At 47.5% G+C, this 21,571-nt stretch overlaps 1 protein-coding gene across 2 annotated transcripts in view; it reads left to right on the top strand.

Annotated features, from left to right (window-relative positions):
- The first annotated feature begins 323 nt into the window (after window positions 1-323).
- The window catches only part of EEPD1 (endonuclease/exonuclease/phosphatase family domain containing 1), a 108,759-nt gene continuing 87,511 nt past the window's right edge, over window positions 324-21,571 (top strand). Inside the window, exons 1-2 of one of the 2 annotated variants that reach the window (XM_082693171.1) lie at window positions 324-883; window positions 1,358-2,430. In XM_082693171.1, the coding sequence (XP_082549297.1) occupies window positions 1,553-2,430 (878 nt within the window). In that variant the 5' untranslated portion in view covers window positions 324-883; window positions 1,358-1,552. Of the gene's footprint in view, window positions 884-1,129; window positions 2,431-21,571 lie in introns of those variants that run through there. The other variant, XM_082693172.1, reaches the window with a different exon arrangement.

Here is a 21,571-nt window from a genome sequence, read left to right as displayed (position 1 = left end):
TCAGCCCTGGGTCTCTGATAAAATCACTCCCCCCAACCCCTCAAGAGCTGCAGGACCCAGGGCAACCTCGGTGTGACCGGCAGCCTGAGCATCGGCCCCGCCCACTCAGTCCCTAAATCCCGCCTCCGTGCCCCCGCGGCCCACCCCTCCCGCCGTGGCCCCGCCCCTGCGCTCCCGTATTCCATCTCCACCCCCACGCGCTCGGGCCGCCCCCGCGCACCAGGGCCCCGCCTCTCACACTTCCCGGCTCCGCACTCCACCCACTCGAGTTCTGACCCCGCCCCCTCGGGAGCCGTGGTCCCGCCCCCGGACCCCAGGGCCCCGCCCCAGCGCGCTCGGGTTCGGCTCTCCCGGGCTCGAGTCTGGCGCTCGTGCCCCGCCCCCACGTTCCCTCTGGAGTCCCGGGAGGAGTTGCCGCGCGGGGGGAGGCGTGGCCGTGGTGCCGGCGGAGGCGCGGGCGGCGCGGCCAGGACTTTGGCTTTGACACGGACGGCGAGCTGGAGCTGTGGCTCTGGTGCTGGGCACCGTCGCGGTCCTGGCGGATCCTGCGTCCGAGTCGGGAGCAGGACTTTTCGGCTAGATCAACGCAACTGCGGCGACGCCGCAAGTCCTGGTGCAGCCTCGAGACTTGGTGCAGCCACGGCGGCCGCATTTCGCCGCCGCTACCGCCTCCGCGCAGCCCTGCAGCTCTTGCCGGCTCTGGGAGAGCGACTCTGAGAGTTTCTCTCGCAGAAAGAGCTGAGACGCGCGGCTGGAGGCGGCCCAGCTACTGACCATACACGCGCGGGCACCCGTATTGGAGGCAGGGGGCCCGCCCGGTCCTGGGCTAGGCTCAGGCTCCTGAGCCGCAGGTGGAAGGACGCCTCGGGGGAGCAGCGGAGAGGTGGGGTGCGGGGACCGGCGGCGGGTCTGGTGGAGGTGGACAAGTCTGTTCTCGGTACCTGCACTAGTAAGGACGGGATTCCCAAGTTGCAGATGGTGCTGAGCGTCAGGAGGAGGGGTGGGCGTGGGAGATGCGCTCTCCGTTCTTCCTGGGCCCAGGTGGGGGCGACCTAAGCGGGGGATGGCCTCATCGCTGCCAGAGGTGAGAAAGGCAGAGACCAGAGATGTGGGCTGATGAGGGTAGGTCTCTTTCCAAGAGAAGCAGCTCATAGTCTGTTTGGACCTCGATATGACAAAAATCGGACCTCTCCAGAGGAAAATCCATAGGAGCCAGCCTCATTGTGTGTGTTCAGGAGTTCATGGGCAGCCATCAGCCTGGGACTCCTGGTTAAAACTCCTGCTCTAGATAGGGAGTGCTAATGCAAACTGATTAACTGATTCAATCGATTTGTGTGTTTATTAATTTGTTTTCCAGGTGGCCAAGTCAAGTGAAAGGTACTTTTGGACACCCTGAGCATGGAGATTTAGTGTTTGTCTTTGGTAACTGTTTCATTCCCTGCATCCTGAACCTTCCCTCCTTCTGTGCCAGTAAGGTCTATTGGGCTTCCTCCCTAGCCAGAAAGGAGTTCTGCGGTGGTGAGGCCGTCCTGGGCCACTGACCCTGGCCGGCATGGGGAGCACGCTGGGCTGCCACCGCTCCATACCACGGGACCCCTCAGACCTGTCCCACAACCGCAAGTTCAGCGCAGCCTGCAACTTCAGCAACATTCTGGTGAATCAGGAGCGACTGAACATCAACACGGCCACAGAGGAGGAGCTGATGACCCTGCCTGGTGTGACCCGTGCGGTGGCCCGCAGCATCGTGGAGTACCGCGAGTACATCGGTGGCTTCAAAAAGGTGGAGGACCTGGCGCTGGTCAGCGGCGTGGGTGCCACCAAACTGGAGCAGGTCAAGTTCGAGATCTGCGTGAGCAGCAAGGGCAGCTCAGCGCAGCATTCTCCCAGCTCCCTGCGGCGGGACCTGCTTGCGGAGCAGCAGCCTCACCACCTGGCCACCGCTGTGCCCCTCACCCCACGGGTCAACATTAACACGGCCACCCCGGCTCAGCTCATGAGCATACGGGGCCTCACAGAGAAGATGGCAGTTAGCATTGTGGACTATCGCCGTGAGCATGGGCCTTTCCGTAGCGTTGAGGACCTGGTGAGGATGGGTGGTATCAATGCTGCCTTCCTCGACAGGATCCGACACCAAGTGTTTGCGGAGCGGTCCAGGCCCCCATCTACCCACACCAATGGAGGCCTGACCTTCACCGCCAAGCCTCACCCCAGCCCTACCTCGCTGAGCCTGCAGAGTGAGGACCTGGACCTGCCACCGGGGGGGCCCACCCAGATCATCTCCACGCGCCCTTCCGTGGAGGCCTTTGGAGGCACAAGGGATGGGCGGCCAGTGCTGAGGCTGGCCACTTGGAACCTGCAGGGCTGCTCAGTGGAGAAGGCCAACAACCCTGGAGTGCGAGAAGTGGTGTGCATGACCCTCCTGGAAAACAGGTGAGGAACCACTGGGGGCATTGGGTGTGAAGGCAGTTCTCGAATGGCCTCACCTGGGCATGCAAACAAGTGGACTCTTTGGGGAATAGGGAGAGGGCAAGATTATTTAATCAGTGTTCTTGGGGACCTAGTGGTACTGTCACTGTGGCTGAGCTCTCCTGCTCTAGAATTTTTTGAATACAGCCATTTGGGCTTGTGGCCCATATCTTGAAAACGAGATATATCCGAGATCAGTTCCTAATTTGGGGGGTAAGTGGAGATTAGGTTGATGTTATTGCTTTGGAAAATGCTGCTTGACTCAGAAGACTTTGTGGGGTTTACACCAAATCAGGCACTCAGAGGCCTGGGAACCATTGCACAGTTTTGCATATGAGAAGGGAGATAGTTGATTTTTTTTTTTTTAAATGAGAGGGAAAGTCACATTTGTCTCACCAAATATGCCTATTTGTGTGCACAAAATCATCTGAAAAGGCAGGTATTTGCAAACACATACGCTGTGTATATTCACCGAAATGCTGTGAATGAATCACTCCTCATTCTTTTTCCTTATTTAGCCTGAAGTTGGTGTTCAGGCCCACAATTGCTGCCCCAAATGTATGTAACCTCTCTTGTCCCCATAGCCAGGAAAGGTCAGGCTTACATGTGGTGAATATTGGCCAGATTTTCCCATTTGAACCACAGGGGAAGAGACTTGTAGGAAGGACTCTTACCGCAGCATGTTTACATCATTCACAACACTGCTCTCTGTAGGAACTTCCGTTACTGCCCCCCCCCCCCCCATGAAACAAAACAATATCATTGTAGCAGTTAGCTCCTGCTGTTAGTAAAATAGTATAGTGTATCATGTAATCAGCTTTGGGAAGGAAAAGAAATATTTTTAATGGTCTTGTCTGGGTCAGAAATCCTCCGAGCCTGGTCTTGAGGGACCGTACCCCTGCTACCAGATGTAGGGTGGCATGTTTGTGGCCACTGGCTACTTGCCTTTGCATTGGCTTGTCAGTGAGCCTGATGGGCAACAGTTTAGTGACAAGAATTGAGTCCTCAGCGGGCAGTCTCTGTGCGTTGTGGCAGAGCATCAGGATAAATGAGTGAGGAGAAAACCAGGTCACACCGTTTCCCTGGCACTGTCCCCATGGCACACTCTCATCACAGGACTGAGGGATTGTGCAGCAGGTTAGAGAACTGGACTGGGAGAGCTCCTGAGCGCTCCTCCTGCACAGCTGTGTCCCCTGTCTTGTGCTGTAGCTCACTCCTTTTGCAGAATCGCCTTGTACGCAGGTGAGAACTAGACTCAGCGCTGGGTGATATTTATGAGGAACGGCCTGATAATTGTTCTCTTTATCCATTAGCAATGTAGGTGCGTGTGGGGGGGAAAGAGGAGGGGAGGGAGAGGGAGGGATGGCTGTTTAATTCCTATCTTGAGTTTTCTTAAGGCTCCGTTTGGGGAGGTGAAGGGGCTGAATCAGGATCTGAAGTCGCCCCAGAGAGAATGATAGACCAGGCAGCTCTTGCCCATTTACTGTGACAGTGGTTTTTCAAGTGTGGTGTCTGGACCAGCATCAGCGTCAGTAACTGACTCAGAAACCCTGGTTTTCTGTGTTTTCACACACTCTCCGGTGGTTCCAATACAAACTGAAGTTTGAACCCCATTGTGCTGTTCATTGGGCGATCAGCTGTCCCTGTGGTTTTCTCTGTAAAGCACCTCATCAAGGTCCGTGAACTCACATAGACCTTCCAGAACTTTCCAGGTACTATGTTTTCTTAGATTGTTCTGATCATCCCTGTAGTTGTTCAACTTCACGATGCTCTTTCTGGCCAGAGTTTGAGGGACTTATTCTGCCTCTAAAACAGATGAATGCAATGGGTAGGGAATGGGAGAGAGAGCAAGGGCCGGTTGGCCTCAGAGTGGTCTTTACTCCGCAGTGTAGACCTGGGTCAGCCAAGGGCACACTGAGGAGAGTACTAGCAACTCTTGTCCTGCATGGAATTAGGACTTCTCCTGGTGTTTCTTCTTTGGATTTCCTGGAGGGATGGTGGTTTGTTGAAGTCATTTAAATACTGTCCTCAGGTGAGAGGAAGAACTTACCCAGGCCTTGTAGGGATGGAGAAGGAAACACCTGTAAGTAAGCAGGAAGGTGACCTATATCACCATCGCATTTCTCACACCTGGCCAGCTAGGTTGTCCTGTGGCTTGGTGGTTTCTTTGGCCTGTTCACAATGTGTTCAGAGTGTTCTGGGCACTCCTAGCATCTTATTAGTGTCCAGTCAACATACATTAATGGGCTTAGGGCTTGGTCCCTGTAGAGCTGGAGTGGCTCCATTTGTCTATGACTGTCCCAGGGCACCCAAAGATGGCTGCCTGTTCCAGAGTGGGTCCCATGTCCTCAGAACAGAGTGCACATTCCCCAAGAGCTGTGTGTTCGTCCTGATTCACAAAAATCTCTCGCATTCCAGTTGATCCCTTTATTAGTAAGAGGACATACATGTAGTGTGAGCAAGAATGAGTGCTGGTAATCTTCAAGGTGGTTCTTATTTTTGTACATGTGTATGTGTAATACAAGTCTTGTTCATGTTTGCTGATACTTCATATTCATTTGGTTCCCCCATTAGCCTGGGAGGGGGGCAATGCTTGTTTCCCCCATTAGCCTGGGAGGGGGATGATGATGCTCCATCTCTGGGTGAGGAAACTGAAACCAAAGAAGTTAAACGACTTGCCTCCATCCCATAGCTCATTAGTGACTCAGCTGGGACTAAGACCCATACCTTCTCACTGTAGTCCCATGTTCTTTGCAGGCACACTGTGTTTTGTAAGCACACCGCCTTCACCCTGCCTCTTGTTCAGGCATCCCATCCTCTGCCTACAGAGGCACTACACTTGCCAGTTTGTGTGCCAGTCACATTTAAGAAAATAAATTCATTGTAAAGGCACAAAAAAAAGAAAAAAGAAACCACCTTGGCTCCACACTTTCTATGTAAAATCAGTGAAATTCCTTAACCTTTCCAGGTCTCAGTTTTCCCATCTGTTAAATGTAACTAATGAAAAAAAAAAAAAAACCTTGAAAAAAATGGAAAAAAAGAAAAAAAAAAACCTTCTTTTGTAAAGGGAATCGCTAGCTGGCTCTTCATTTTCCTTTCTGTGGGTTTGCTTTCTTCTACTAAAGGGTGCCAGGGTAGGACTTCAAGGTTAGAGTCCTTTCTTGCCCTGAAAGGCTGCCCCTGGATGAGCATGTGTGAGCTACAAAACACCGAGTCTTACATGAAGACCGAGGTAGGACAGCAGAAAACTAGCTAATCATGCAGTCACCAGGAGCCTTCAAGGACATCGCCCTGTGGCACAGAGCTGACGGGTTTCATCACATTCCTTTGCCAAATCTCAGTCTCAGGCAATGTTTCTCCTCGTCCAGTGTTTATGAGGCAAGACAGAAAGAGGAATGCTTCTGCTAAACATCCTGGCAAAATTTGGGGACAGCCCACATATGGAATGAAGATTAATTTTTAATTTTCTCTTTTTTGCTGAGTAGCTCTTCTATTCTGAAAAGTCCCTTTGGTTTTTGGAAGCGTAAGCCCTGGAGGAGCAGACGTTGACAATCTCCAAAAATAAATAAATAAATAAATAAATAAATAATAGGTTTACTATCCTACTTGTGCATTTCCCCACGGCCTCTGTCAGAAGGGAACCTGTCAAAGTTTTCAGCTTTATAATGCTCTAAATCTGTTTTCTTGCTACATGTCTGTCTGTGGTATCCAAGCACAAGGTGAATTAGTATGTTGTGCAAGATGGGATTTTAGTTGATCAGACTTGATTAGTAGGATCCATGTAGACACAAGCCGTGTTGTCATTTGATTCATTCATTGAAAACTGTGTGGAGTAGCGGCTGTGTACATGCAGATGCTAAATGCGGGAATCAGGTTGTCCTGTTATTTAACTTGAGTAAAGTAAATGGGAATCAGCTTGTGTGACTTAGCCTCCAAAGAGTCTGAGAAACCCAGATTTGAGGTGGGGGGGGTCATGGAGTGTGATTGATTTCAGGTTGCATCTTTCTCATCCCAATAATGAGCTTATCCTGGGAGACTGAACGGTGAGTAGATGCAGCCAGACATAACATCTGAGGCAAAATGGCCAGCAGTCCTCTTAAAGCAGAAATAATGAAAACTGCTTTGACTGTGGAAACTGAGGCGCAGAGTGATGAGATAGCCTCTGTGTGGCCTTCAGAAATGTGGATTGCGGTCAGGATTTGAAGCCAGGCTCTGTGTGATTTTAGGGCGGGGAGTGGAAGTGTCTTTTCCCAAACACCGTGTCCTTTTACTGACCCTTGGCCCACCTGCTGTTTCCTCCCTGTCTTGGGCCTCGGGTGGCCAGGCCTCAGAGTTTCACCTAGACTTCTAGGGCTCAGTCAGGCCCCAGGAGGCTTCTGCTCCCTTCCTGTTTTTGTTCCTCTGAAGGACAGGGCTTATGGCCAGAGGTAGAGCCATTCAGAGGGCGTCAGGGCCTCTCCACCCGGCCCCTCAAATGTGAGTCTGTGACCTTGGCTCAGCTCCACAGCAGAGTTCCGGTTTTGTGAGCCAAAGAGTTCTGGGTGGTTTCCAGAGGGAGAGGTGGTCTTTAATAAGACTTCTGTGGATTAATAAGAGGAGATGGTGTGGCTGAAGGGAAGTCCTGGGGTGGGCCCGGGGCAGGCTTTATTTCACCAAAGGGAGAGATGTTAGTTTGTCTTACAAGATGGGCCCATTCAGGATCTGATTTTGGAGGTTTGATAGTACTGCTTCTCCCAGGGGCTGTTCAGTCCTCTATTATTTATTTCTTCCACAGATACTTTTTGAGCTCTCATTAGGTACGAGGTTCTGCGTCAGGCCCCCCATAACAAGATACTGTCCCTGCTCTCATGTGAGGAGCTAGACAAGTCAATACATGATGGATAAAGACAGATAATGGCGAATGCTGAAGAGGATGGAGGCGAGCTGAAGAGAAGCCTGCTGAGGTGGATGGGGTAGAGGAAGGCCTCAGCTAAAGCTGATGGATGAGAAGGACCCAGGCATAGAGAAAGCTCGGGGGAAGAGTACTCACTAGAGGACCCAGCACGTGCAAAGGCCCTGAGAGTGCTTGTTCTAGACAGAAAGCCAGAGTTCTGGGCATGGTGGGTGGCAGGGAGTGGAGGGGGGCAACAGAAGGAGGGGAGGCAGGGCCAGATGGATAGGGCTCTTATTTTAGCAGGAGGAGGCCATAGAGGATTAGAAGCAAAGGTTGGTGACTTACCTGTTACCAGGCTCTTCTAGCTGCCAGAGTAGGGGGAGGCGCTTGGAGCAGGTCCTGGAGTTGGGTAGAGGGTACAGTTTGAGAAGGTTGAGTTGCAGAGTCAAGGTTACAGAGGATAGTGATGGGGTGAAGGGGGAGTGGGTGGTGATGAGAACATCCTTTAGCAGCAAGGACTGGAAGGCCATGCCTGTGTTCCAGAGGTTGGGGGGATTAACCATGTGGATTCCTAGAAGGCAGGCTCAGAGGGGGTTAAGGAACCCCAGGCTAGCCCACGTGACTATGCATTGCATTGACGTGATGCAGCTTGCCAGCCTCACCCCTCCCCTCTCTTCTTGCCTCACACTGGTTGGGTGCATGGTGCTTCTTCTGGACAGGGAGGGTCTTGGTCCATAGTAGATGGAGGAAAAGGCCTTGTGGTCTGTCTTCTGTGCAAATCATGTATCTTATGGGGCCGCTTTCTTTACAGTATCAGTTACATATATAACAAGGGCATATTTGGGGGGATTGGGGGTAACTATTTCTATTAAGACATTTAAATGAATTTAATTCAACATCAATTAAGAACCCCCTCTTTATCCCCTCCCCCCAGTGGCTTGGGATCACAGGGAGAGACCACCCTGTGGTTAAGGAGTTCACAGTCCGGCTAGGGGACACATCCATTGGTACTTACAGCATGCCATGGGCGGGGCTGTGAGGGAGGAGGTGATGTTTAAGCACAGGGATCTGGTACCTGTCTGCTGGGCTCTGGAGATAGATCAAGTCCTCATACAGGGGAAAGATGTGGGGCTAGGACCAAGTCAGGTGGCTTGGAGGGAGCTAATGTGGAGAGGAGGGTGGGGTCTGGGCGTAAGCGTGTGGTGGTCCTCACAGCGAAAGCCAGCAGCCCCCCAGCAGTTCCTGACACTTTGGGGATCCAGGCTGGCTCGCTGGCTGGGCTTATAATCCGAAATACTCAGGGAGCATAGTAGGTTCCCGAGAACCGTGCCTCACAGTAGGGAATAGTATTGAGGTAGGTGTTATTTGCGGTGTGTTATTTTTATCTCAAAATTACCCTACTTTACACAATTTTTATCTCAGAATTCCTTAATAACAGTCTCTGTGGATAAGAAAAGGATGCATTTCACCAATATTTGATGTGCTTGTCACAGACACCCTGGTCTGAGTGTAGTGATGCACAGTTGAGTGGAAATTTCACACCAGTGACTGCTGGTCATCGAAGCAGCCAGCAAATGCCACACAGAAATGTCCCGCTGCCCCTCCAGGTGTGTGGTCCTCCTCAAATATTTAGGAACCCCAGAAGCTTCCTGACCCAGCTGCTTGTGACTGTCTGCAGGCACGGTAGGTATAGCAGCTTTTACCGCAGTATTTTGATTGACAGCTGCCCAGTAGCTGGAGAGGAACCCTGTGGGTGTGTGCTCAGAGTAGAGGTTTCATTGTAATGGAAAGTCTTGAGTTCTTCTACCAAACTGCTGGATAGAGAGACCCTGGGTTTTCTTTCCTGAGCACAGCTCCCCACCTCTGTTGCTTTGGCATTTGTTTCCAGTGGCCCTGTTTCCTGAGAATTCTATTTTGGTTCCGTCATTACCTGATTAAGCTGTTAAACTGGGCCTTCAATTGTTTTATCCGGAGACCACGGTAAACTCCCGGAACGCTTTACCGCGGCCAAGACAATGTTGTTCATGTTGCCTCATTTAAGGCCACGTGCATTTGGAGTGCGGTTTTACCATGTTCCAAGGATCCCAATCCCGTTGGCTCACCCAGATGTTGATAGGTTACGTCTGTACTTTTGTCTTTCTCAGCTTGTGCTAAAAGCACTGTGTCTTTCCAGGCAGGAGGTCTCAGAGGGATTGTTGTTTTTTAAACTACTGCTCCAATATCCTGTTGGAAAAAAAAAACCAAAACCAAAAACTTCTTCAGAATGTATTTTTGATAAGTATATTCAGTCTGACTTAAATTTTTTTGCTGTCTTCGTTTTCTTAAAGGGCAAAAAAGTATACTTTTTGGTGACCTTGAAGTACCGATGATCAGCTTTAGGTTGTGGACTCCTCTGGGCTTCCTGGCTTGGTGGGCAGCCTCTGCTGCTCAGGCCGCTGTGTTCCTCTACCCGTCAGGTCTTTAAAGAGTGTTTCTCAGTTGCTTTTATGTTGAGGACTCATTTAAAAAAACAAAACAAAGCAAAAAAAAAAAAAAAAAATCAGCAAAACACTGCATGTCCCTCCCACCACCCAGTAGTGGTGGTTGTACTTTCAGTGGCTTTGTGGACGTAGTAGTTGTACTAAGAACAGAAACAGTGGTAATTAACATGGTCATTCCTGTGGCTGAGGTCCAGAGCCCAGCAGCTTCACAAGTGGGTATTGCCAGTGGCCCTCTTGTAGAGATGCAGAGAGATGGCTCAGAGAAGTTGCATAATTTCCCCCAAGGTCACACAGCTTGTAAGTGGTGGAGCCTGGACAATAACCCAAGCAATCAGACCCCAAATTTGGATGATAAAAACCACTCACTAATGCTTTCATATGTACGCCCTCGTCTGCACACCTGCATATGAGAATACATGTTCCTCTAACCAACCTGCTTTGAGTTCCCTAGGCCATGACCTTTCCTAAGTGTGTTGATCTGAGATGTTATCTGTGTGTGTAGCTTGTCCTTGTTTCTTCAGAGTGGAGCAAGGATATTTGCAAAGAAATCTGAGTGCAGGATACTGTATTTTTATGGCTTTTCAGTCTTTTACAGTGGTCTCGCCCACATCTATTATGACAAAGATTTCTTTAAACAAGTTGCCTTTAAAGAAGCTTTGCCAGCATTTGTCTTAGTTTTCTTGGAAACCACTTCTTTTTCTGCTCACTATTTCATCTCTTGATGTCACGTTTTAGGAGACCACAGTCACATGTCCAACTGACATAAACCTGGGGACAGATACACCTGAGTCCGGGTGAGCACGTGACACACAGTTAATCTAGCCAGGAGTACTGACCATGCCGTGGCCATCCATCCCTCAGTGGGTTTTTAGAAGGGACTGAGGATAGCCTGCTGGGTCCCGCAAATAGAGGTCAGTTAGGAGAGCATCTATGGGGTATTTTGAAAAATGCTGGTATCTGGGCCCCTGAGCCCACATGATACTATTTCTGTAGTCTAAAGACAAAACTTGCTGTATATGTATATTGCAGACCTCCTGCGGTAACTGCAGGTTGGTACGGACCCACTATTATTTTCTTAGAAGACTGACTCAAACGTTGTAGCTAGTTATAATGTCGGGGACTCATTGTCCCAAAACCCTCACCCCCTCAAAAAAAATCTCGTGCAACTTTAAGAAACAAAAGAGGTGAGGAAATAATGAGGGTTTTTTTGTTTTGTTTTGTTTTGTTTTTTTGACTGAAGACCTATACTAGCCAGCATCTTCTCGGTAACATGGATGCACTGCTTATGACATTCGTGAATAACAGTAAGCTGGGAGGAATTTAAGGAAGAGCCCTGGACTAGATACAGTATCTTTTAAAGTACCTCCCCAAATGTGTACCTCTGTGCTTTCTCTTTTCACTGGTCTGAACTTAATTTAATTTTCAGGTTTGATTTTTGTTAATGTTAAATACACACGCAGACATGCGGAACTGAGCAAGACACTGTCGTGTTGCTCTGCACACGTGCTGAACTCGGTGAAAGGCCAGGCAAGACTGTCTGGGGTTGATTCGTAGTCTTCAGTTATGTTACTGTTAATACTTCCAACATTTCTAATAAAAATGCAAGGAGTTGTAAAATATCACTAGAATTTCAACTTAGAATTTGCTTCTGTCTTTAAAACTTTGAGGTAAATTTAATTGAAGAGCTTCTGAGATTATAAGGTGGTTGTTTAAAATGTTACCATTTGCAGCCATTTACCAAAAGAATATCAGGCATTCCTTATTACTCATCTTCCAAAGCAAGGTATAGAAATAAGATAGATGATGGGAACTCCCCTCCTCTTGCTAGATAGGAAACAACAGGCTGATTAATAAAACCAAAACATCTTGGTGGGGGGAAATAAATGGGATGGAGAGTGAGAATGATTGCAGGATCACCCATAACCTCTGATTTCAAATGCAATGTTTACATTCATCAAATAGCTGTGCTATTTTTATTGGTGGATTGTATGGCTAAAGGTTATATTTTAGAAGTATACGTTTCTTCTAAATCACAAAAGTCTCTTCTAATCCTGAGGCTTTTTCAAGAGAGGGTAAGTGATCACTATTTCTGCCAAATGCCCTTCAAATCTGAGAAGGAAAAGCAATTGTTCCTATGGGTAAGATGTGTATTTATTTGCTATGGCTGTCCTAAAAAGGTACCACAGACTGAGTGGCCAAAACATCAAAAATTTATTTTCTCACACTTCTGGAGGCTGTAGGTCCAAAATCAAGGTGTCGACAGGGTTTTTGTTTTTTAGTTTTATTTGTTTTTCTGAGACCTTCCTCCTTGGCTTGTAGATGACCATCTTCTCACTGTGTCTCAAATTGTCATCCCTCTCTACCTGTGTGTGTCCAAATTACCCCCTCCTCCTCCACTTCCACTGCTGCCACTACTACTACTACTACTACTACTACTTCTACTTCTTTTTCTTCTTCTTCCACCACCTCCTCTTCCTCCACCATCACCTCCTCCTCCTCCTCTTCCTCCCCTCCTTATCCTCTTCTCCTTCTTCTTCTTTTTTTAAGTGGGCTCCATACTTAGGAGCCTAACATGAGGTTCAAACTCATGACCATGAGATCAAGACCTGAGCCAAGATCAAGAGTCGGATGCTTAACCGACTAAACCACGTAGGTGCCCCAACCAAATTTCCTCTTCTTATAAGGACACAAGTCATTTTGGATTGTGGCCACTCTAATGGGCTTCTTTAACCTTCATTACTTCTTTGGAGACCCTGTCTCCAAATGCAGTCACATATTTGGGGGTTAGACTTCAGCATATGGCTTTGGGGGACACCATTCATCCCATAACCAAAAGACACAAGAAAAATTGCCCAGGGATTCCTTCTTGGTTCCTTGTGAGGACTCTGCATCTTTGGGTTTTTCCTGGAAAGATGATGATTCAGGATACTTGTTTAACAGTTTAAACCTAGAGAACATTATATGAGAGTCCTGGAGTGACAGTCTGATGGACAAGAGGGATGGCTTTCTTGCCAGCCACAGTCAGCATGGACCAGCTCTTAGGGGCTGGGATCCTCAATCATTTCTCTTTGCAGCTTGCTAATCCTTGGTTTTCTCCTGAAATTCAGCAGTGACCTGAAACCTTTTACCCACCCTGCCAACAGTATTCCACTTTGCTGAGTTCATTGCTTGACCTTGGCTGCAAGTAATGGTGATACTTGAGTGTGTCTGCTCTTTTGAATTTAGTGCCCTTTGGAAGTGTTGGCAAAGGAGAGATTCAGAGGGACCACCATGAAGTCCACTCAAGTTCAGCTGTCCTTGGCTTGTATGGTTAAGCACTGCAGCTGTGGGCTCCCTGGATGTCTTATGTTCCCCTCCCAAATAGTCATTGTGTTGTAATTGCCTGTGTGTTGCCGTCTGCGCTCCTAGACCATAGCACAGCCTACTTTCAGCGCCATAATACTCAGGGATTTGTGGAAAGAAGAAACCACCACTGACATTTATTGACTATTTACTTTACCCCAAGCACTTCGGCTAAGCCTTTTATCTTCACACCATCCCAGTGAGGCAGCTAAAGTATCCCACCTTGCACATAAGGAAACTTATCTTACAGAATTTGAGGAAATGTGCTCAAAGTCACATGGTTGGTGCATGAGGAGCAAAACTTCAAAGCCAGGAAGAATTACACAGAGACCAAAGCCTTTTATACTCAAAGGCACAGAATCCATAAACTTGGAGATATCCTAGCCTTTTTGTATTTGGAAAGTATGAAGAGACACATTTAATTGGGGGAGGTACTCCCTGGAGTGGGTCTCAGCTGATACTGAGGAAATCATCCCACTTTATCATCTGGTGAAGTCAGGAATGTGGGACTTTCGGGGTGCTGGATTTTGTAAAAATCGTGATATAATTTACATAGCAGACAATTCACCCTTCTAACGTGTACAATACAGTGGGTTTTGGTAGATTCACAAAGTTGCGCAACCCTCACCCCTGTACTAGAACATTTTCATCACCCAAAAAGGAAACTCCGTACACATTAGCAATCACTCCCCACCCCACCGCACAGGGCAACCACCAAGCTACTTTCTTTCTCTCTAGATTTGCATATTCAGGAAACTCCGTATAAACGGGATTGCATAATATGTGGCCTTTTATGTCTGGCTTCTTTTACATAGCATGTTTCAAGGTTAAGCTGTGTTGTGGTGTGTATGTTTCTTTTTTTTAATGGCTGAATACTATTCCATGATGTGGATATACTACATTTTCTTTATTCAGTTGTCAGTTGATGGACAGCTGTGTGGCTTCTCCTTTGCAGCCATTATGAATAATGCTGCTGTGAACATTCGTGTGCAAGTTTTTGTGCGGACATATGTGTTCATTTCCCTTGGGTACATATGGAGGAGCGGAGTTTCTGAGTCACATGGCGATTCTATGTTTAACATTTTAAGGAACTGTAGACTGTTTTCCAGAATGGCTGCACCATTTTATATTCCCCTCAGTGATATACTGGGTCTCCTATTTCTCCACTTTTCTCTAACACTTGCTATTCCCTTTTTTTCTTTCTCCTTTTCTTTTCTTTCCTTTTTCCTTTTTTGATTATAGCCATACTGGTGGGCGTGAAATGGTATCTCATTGGGAGTTTGAGTTACATTTCCCTAATGACTAATGTTGATGTTGAGCATCTTCTCATATGTTTCCTGCCTTTTGTAGATCTTTGGAGAAATGTCTGTGCAGATCTGGGTGGGCTGTTTTCACAACTGTTTCCAAGCGGATAAAATACAGGATATTTTTATGTGGTTTCCCTTTTTACTCCACATTCCCCCTCTTCCTTGCCCCTTAATCATGGGGTCATTATACTGGAGCCTAAACTAGAATAATCACTTTGTACTAGGAAAAAGGGCCCACCATCCTACAGGAATAACCTCCCTCCCCCAACCCTGTCTGGGGAGGAATTTTGAGAACACCATGTTGTGCTTCAGTACTCTGGCTGGAGTGGTCTGTCAACACTGCACTTTCAACACTGTCTTTGAGAAGTGCTTGGTGTCTTCTGAGTTTTATATTTAAACTATGTGTTTTGGGAGGAACTTTAGCACTTTTTATCTAAAGCCAAATGTAACATACGCTATGGCAGGGTTTGCAAAGAGAGGGGAGCTTTGGATTGTTCCTGACAATATCTGCAAATCACAGGACCCCCAGCCAGGAAAAGAACCTTGAAGGGGCCCTTTCCATAAGACCCTGCCCAAGTCATCATGGCCAAATGGAAACTTATGTGTATTCTTTTGAGCCCAAAGGTGGAGATTTGAGTTCTTCCTTACACTCTGCAAGGTACGGCACCATGTGTCACCCATCGATGCTAGGCCCCACTTCTGTTTGGTTTTATTTTAAAAATGTCTTTTCTTCTTCCTTCACATCTCCCTTTACCCCCTTCCATAGATCCCCAGTGCAAAGTGTTAAATAAATGTCCTTAGACATATCTTGGAGAAATGGAGTGCCTTTAATCTGCAAACACCTCATGTTTTTATCGTTGCCAGCTAGCTCTTTGCTGCTGACGGGACGGTTGCTTTGTCCCTGGCCATGTGCAAGGACAGGTGCCTCGTATGCTTACCCATCCCCCAGTGGTGACACACCAGACGGCCTGGGGCTCCCTGCTACCAGTGAGGCCAGCGTCTCCTTCATGTCCTTTTCAGCCATTTGGATTTCCTCTCTGAGGAACAACTTTTCTCAACTTTTGCTCCTTTTATAAACTTTAATATCACCTTAATTTTTTTTATTATTATTTTAGTTGTTCAGAACTATTTATGCACATTCTAGATGCCAGTCCCCAGAGACTGCAAAAAGCTCTTCTCCCAGCCCATCACCCTCTGCTCACTTTGTCTTTGGTGCCTGTCATGCAACAGAAATTGTTCATCTTGATGTGACCGAGTCTGCCAAATCCGTCTCACCCCCAGTTCGCACCTACATTTTCCTCTTCTCTTCTACATTTTATAGTTTGCTTTTGCATCTAAGTGTTTGACCTAACTGGAGAAAACCTTTGTGTGGGGATGAGGAAGGGACCCACTTTGGTTCTTTCCGACTTTCCTAATACCAACCCTACGCAAGTTATCCTCTCCCCCCTGATTTGGGATGCCACCCTTATCACATGTGTCCATCACATCTCATGATCCATTTGTGTGTACCTGTGTCGTTCCCACACTGTTAATACCATGGCCTCTTGTCAGGGGGACTGTCCTTTGTTCTTCTACTTCAAGATTTCCCTAACTATGTACATTTCAGAGTCTGCACATCTCAAACATCCCGTTGGAATTTTGACTGGAACTGCATTAACTTTACAGATGAAGTTTGAGGAAATATAACGTCATTGCAATGTTAACTCACCCTGTCTTTGAACATCTATATTTTTTCCTTTATTTAAGTCTTCTTTTGGAACATTTAATGGGTCTTTACTCATTTCTCCATGGAGGTCCTGTTGCATTCTTCGTTGGGTCAAATCTTAGATGCTTTGATTCCTTATTTTTAAAATCCCCAGAGCAGGAAGTTCCGTGGTTTTATTCTGTCACTCACGCTATTGTGACAGAGCCCTCTTTACTACTACACTGCTCTTCCTCTACTTACTCTGTGTCCTTCATTTATAGTTTAGGCCCTTTTTGCTGAATCCTTCCTGGTAGAAGTAAACACCGGCCAGTCAGAACCTCTGTGAGGCTCGCTTTGGACATGTGAAGGCCCCCATTCAGCTTCCTTCCACCTTATGGTCTTGCTCTGAATAATGTAACTTCATTTTGCCTTTCTCCACGGTTCACATTTTTCAAGGATAGATCAATACTCTAGACCTCAGATTGTTCTTTTTTTTTTCTTCTTAAAGTTTCCTTGTTTCTTTTACTAATCTCAATACTCAACGTAGGGCTTGAACCCACAGCTCCAAGATCAGGGTTCACACACTCTTCTGAGTCAGCCAGGTGCCCCAGATTATCCTTCTTGTATGAGTAGATATACAAATACGAGTGGATTCCATGGAAGAACCTAAAGATATGCCACTGGCTTAACCCAAGCCTCCCCCAAAATACATATATATAGACCCTAAATTATAAATGTTTAAATTTCAAATTAATTTTATTTGTGTAGAACAACTCTAGCAGCGAGTTGCATTTTATTGCGGGTCAAATTTGAGATCAGAGACCTTGGAATTATCTTTAATAGTTCAAACATCATTTATGGAGTCTCATTTTTATAAATCTTATTTGCTTCTCACGTGTCCGTGGATTCCTGTGAGTCTGACCACAGACATATGTCTGTACATGCCTCCACCCACAGAGTGTCTGGGTATGTGTGAGTTATAAATATACCCATCGTTTTAAATAGATCTTTATCTTTAGTGTTAATTGCTTCTTTCTTCTTCCACTTTCTCAGTGAGTAAGCTGAGTTGGGAGGACCTGTACGCAGCTGGCTGTGCACTCCCTTCTAACTAATTATTTGTAAGTTCTCTGTAGTTCGTTTCAACCCAGCCCAATGGTACCTGGCATCTGATTTCACCTAAAAGCAACCCAGGTGAAAATGAGAAATTTTTTTTTTCTACAGTCGGCTTTCAGATGGCCTGGGGGTTACCAAAGTCAACGTCAGGTGCCATGACCTAAGTCTTTTTTGTGGTTAGAGCCAAACTGTGTTGTTTCCTTTTGGTGTCCAAGTCAAGACCTTTAGTTTTGATGTGAGACATTTAAAACATACAGAAAAATATAAATAATGCTTGACCACTTTCCCCCTCTTGTCAATGTATCTTGCTTTCTTGAGGACTCAAAGCCCTTTTATCCCACTGTCATCCTTTTGGATTCCTCCCACCCCACCCCTTCTGTGCTTGGAATATTTCCTTCCTTATAAGACTTAGTGTGCAGCAGAGTCCATCCCCCATGGGGGCAGCTGGAAATGCAGAGGCTCACTTTCCCAGCATCCTTTGCAGGTAGGGCCTGGGCTCTGCAGGTTGGAGGGGGAGGGTCCATCCTCATCTCTGAGTGGGCAGCCCGTGGGACTGACAGCTCAGGGACACGAAGAGCTCACTCTGGCCCTGGAGACAGTTTACACAGGATCGTGTCCCTGGGACAGCAGAAAGTGTGGCTGCTGGTAACAGTGGGGTCCCTGGGGGTTGCTGTTGACTGCATAGGCTGCAGCATCAAGAGTTTGGAATTGTGGCAGTGGGGTCCTCACACCCCAGTTCTGGGGCATGTTTGCCCCTTGTTCCGTGATTGCCCAGCCCCCGCTTCTTCCTGTCCTTTTAATGAAGTACTTTTCTGCCTCAGTCCGTCGATGTCGGTTTCCGTTTCTTGCCATCTAGAATTGTGACTGATACACCCTGATCTAGAGGCCCTCATTGTGCTTTTAAAACAAAACCTGTTTGTAAATGAAATCTCATGGGGAAGCACAAGGCAAAGCCAGGGGAAGGGCTTCTTTGGGGGAGGGGCCTTCACTAGGCAAAGCAGAGTTGAAATCCACAGCCCTGACATTTTTTGACCTTGGATCAGTCACTGTCTCTCTGCCCACATTGCCTAAGCCCTGTTTTCTCTGCCACGCAGCCACTGGACGGGCAGAGGGTGGCGTTGGCTACTGGTTCTTCACTGGTTTGTGTTTCCAGAACCCCAGGACTCTGGCCTTCTCTCTGATGGCTTGCACAGGTGAATGGTTACAAACGTGGCCTGCGTCCAGATCCTGCGCAACCTGGAGCAACCTGGAGCAAAGGACGTTTTTTTCCATGTCTTCCTTGGAGTCTTTTTTAAAACACACATCCATTTTTACAATAAAAAACTTCACTGTCAACTAATTGGTGAAATTCACCCTCATGTGTGAAGAAGGAGGTACCTTACAGCGGCGTTTCTCAACCTGGGCAATTTGGACTTAAAAAGACCTTTCATTCTGAGGTTATTATAGATCCACACTCTGACACGTTGAGCCAGATAATTCTTGGTTGTGGGGGTTGGCTTGTGCATTGTGGGGTGTTTAATGACATCCCTGGCCTCTAGACTCTAGGAGAACCTTCTCCAGGTGTGGCAACCAAAAACGCCTGTAGACATTCATTGCCAAATGCCTTTCCCCTCTCAGTCCATGTGTAAAGAAGCCTCGAAGTATGCTGTAGTGAGCAGGGCTCTGCCTGGCAGATTTTCCTTGGCTTCAGTAGAAGTGCTGGGCGGTGGGGCATGGGCTGGATAGGGAAGGAGGCAAGCCAAAGGGGCTGAAAGGTAAACCACCTGGTCTTGGTGAGGTTGAAGAAGGCAGGCAGGTGACCTCTTGTAGCTGGAGAGCTAGGGGAGGGGTAGTGGCTGGGGCATGTAGGTGTCAGCCATGGGGCGGCTGTATGTGGAGTAGAAGGCAGGGTTAGGGAGGTAAGGCCCCAAAACCCCTCTGCACCCCTGACCCTTGCTGGGGCTACTGAGTGAAGAAGGTACTTGGGGGCCACAAACTGATCTTCCTCCCTGGTCATGAGGGTGAGTCGGGGATGCAGGAAGGGCAGGAACACTAAGCATAAGGCCCCATGGAGGAGGTTCCCTAAAGAGGATAAATCAAGACCTTCCCTAGGGAGGCTTATGCACCTGCTGGGCTGTGGATCTCTGCCAGAGCAGCCTGGAGAAAATCCCTTCCCTCACGCAGCCCGGTGCAGTGCAGAACTCTGCAAGAGGAGGAAGGCTTCATTATCTCCCAGCCTCACTTTACAATAGAAAAGTTGTGTCTCACGGGAGCCTAGTGGATTTGGCAAGTTCTCTTATGCAATGCTCCTTGAATAAAATTACTTCTGTCCTCTGGTGCTGGGAGGTATGGTTGTAACTGTTGTGAACATGTAGGGAAAATATTAGCTGGATTTGAGAAGTAGTGTTCGTACTTCTGTGGGGGAAATTATAATTTTCCCTCAGTAATGACCCCCCCCCCCTTAAAATAAACACGAAACCCTTGTTAAAACAAAGTATTATTTTGTGTGTGTGCAGAGAAACATCTCAAAGAGATAATTGTATTTGACTCTAGATCGTGCTAATTTGATGTGTGCTTGACTGTATCATAAATATAATCCTAAATAAACCGCTAAGGCCGAAGAGCAGACTAAATCATTTTCAGTAAGGAAAAAGACGTGGGAGGAAATAGCATATGGTATAAAGTTGTACAGCCTAAAAATACAGCTGCCTGGTTCTCCTCAAGCAGCTCTGAGGCCCTCTGAGTGTCTTCAGTGGAAAGAAAAATAATGAATCAAAAAATGATAACGTATATTTTTACTTAAAATGTGAACACTTTGATTTTTAGGGACAGAAAAGGGATCGGTGGTTGGGGCCGGGTTGACTGCAGATGAGCACAAGGAAACTTTTGGGGAGGATGGAAGGGTTCCAAAACTGGCTTGTGGTGACGATCACACTACTATAAATTTCCTAAAAATCACTGGATTGTACATTTGCAATGGGTGGAGTTGACAGGATGTAAATGTTCCTTCGCTAACACGATCCGAGAGTTCTCGCTCTGTGCTGGAGGTAATATCTTACTTGACTTCTCAGTAGTTTTTCTGTGTCTGTGTTTCCTGACCCCTTTTAACAGGTGCCTCACTTAAGGTAGGTCTTAAACTCTCTGTGCCTTGTGCCGTTTTCCTGGAAATGGGGGTGATCCTGTATTTCCCCAGAGGTTGGCGGGACCGGCAGCTTCATTAGTAAGTGTGAAGCCCTTACAGAAGCCCCTCTTCCTGATGTTCTTGTCACCACCACGGGCATCAGCATCAGTATTCAGGCCCGTTGTCATTTCCTTCTCTATCCTGGCCCAGGCCTGCCTCTGAGCCTCCCGCATCTTCCTTTCCACAGTCAGACTGCAGCTTCCAAAAGGAAAACCTAATATTTCTGAAAACAGTGCTGTAGGTGGTTCCCCATAGCTCTTTGGGTAGGGGCCAAACCCCCTGTACTAACAGGGACCCCCACCCTCACTGTGGCCCCTTCTTCATCTCCAGCCTCACCTCCAGCTCTCCAGTCATCTCTCAGCCCTTGGCGTTCCTGTCAGTTGAGAATTCTTCCACTCCCCCATCTGGGCTCTTCCTGGAAGGATTTCCCCACCATTTCTCTTTCTGTAGGTGTTGGCATCGCTGTGGCTTGTGGGGAAATCAGCCTGGAGCCTGTGCCAGGCCCTTCCCAAGCCCTTCAAGCCATTGCTCCTGTCATCCCTTACCTACCTACTGGGAGCTCCACAAGGTAGGGCATGCCCATCTCCTCTGTGTTGGGCGCAGTGTCCAGCACAGGGCCTGGCGCTTGGTCACTGACCCTTGAAGAACAGTTGTGTTTCTCAAGCGCTAGATTGCCTTGCTGCTTGGCTCCTCCAAGTGTGCATTCTGGTCCTTGTAGGAAGCCGCAGGTCTGGAACCCTTTTTCTCTTTGGGTCTTTGTTCAAGAGAAAGCTTATCTGGTCTTCCACAGGTTTGACTTAAACTGGAAAAAAGATGTGGCCTTGGCATTTCACAGGATGGTGCTTTTCCAAGGCAAAGATCCTGTCTCCGTCTGATCTCCTGGGATCTTAAAGCCCTAAATTAGAAATGCTTTCTTCGCATGGAATAAAAGAGCTTACCCATTAACCATCTGCTCACCTGCAAACCAGCTTTTTCCTGTGGAGATCTCCTTTATATTTATAAAAATATATTTTTATTTTCATACTTGTGTATAAAAAATATATTTAAATAAAGCAAGGTTTCTGTTTTAATTTGAGGTATTCAGTGGTTTAGCTTCCTCCCTGACAATCAGCCTTTCTCTCTCTTGCCACAGCTGGGCCAGTGGAG

This window comes from Mustela nivalis (assembly GCF_964662115.1).
Source record: "Mustela nivalis genome assembly, chromosome: 12".
Classification (NCBI taxonomy): domain Eukaryota; kingdom Metazoa; phylum Chordata; class Mammalia; order Carnivora; family Mustelidae; genus Mustela; species Mustela nivalis.
The sequence above is the reverse complement of the archived record's forward strand: the minus strand, read 5'-3'. Positions and strand labels throughout refer to the sequence as shown.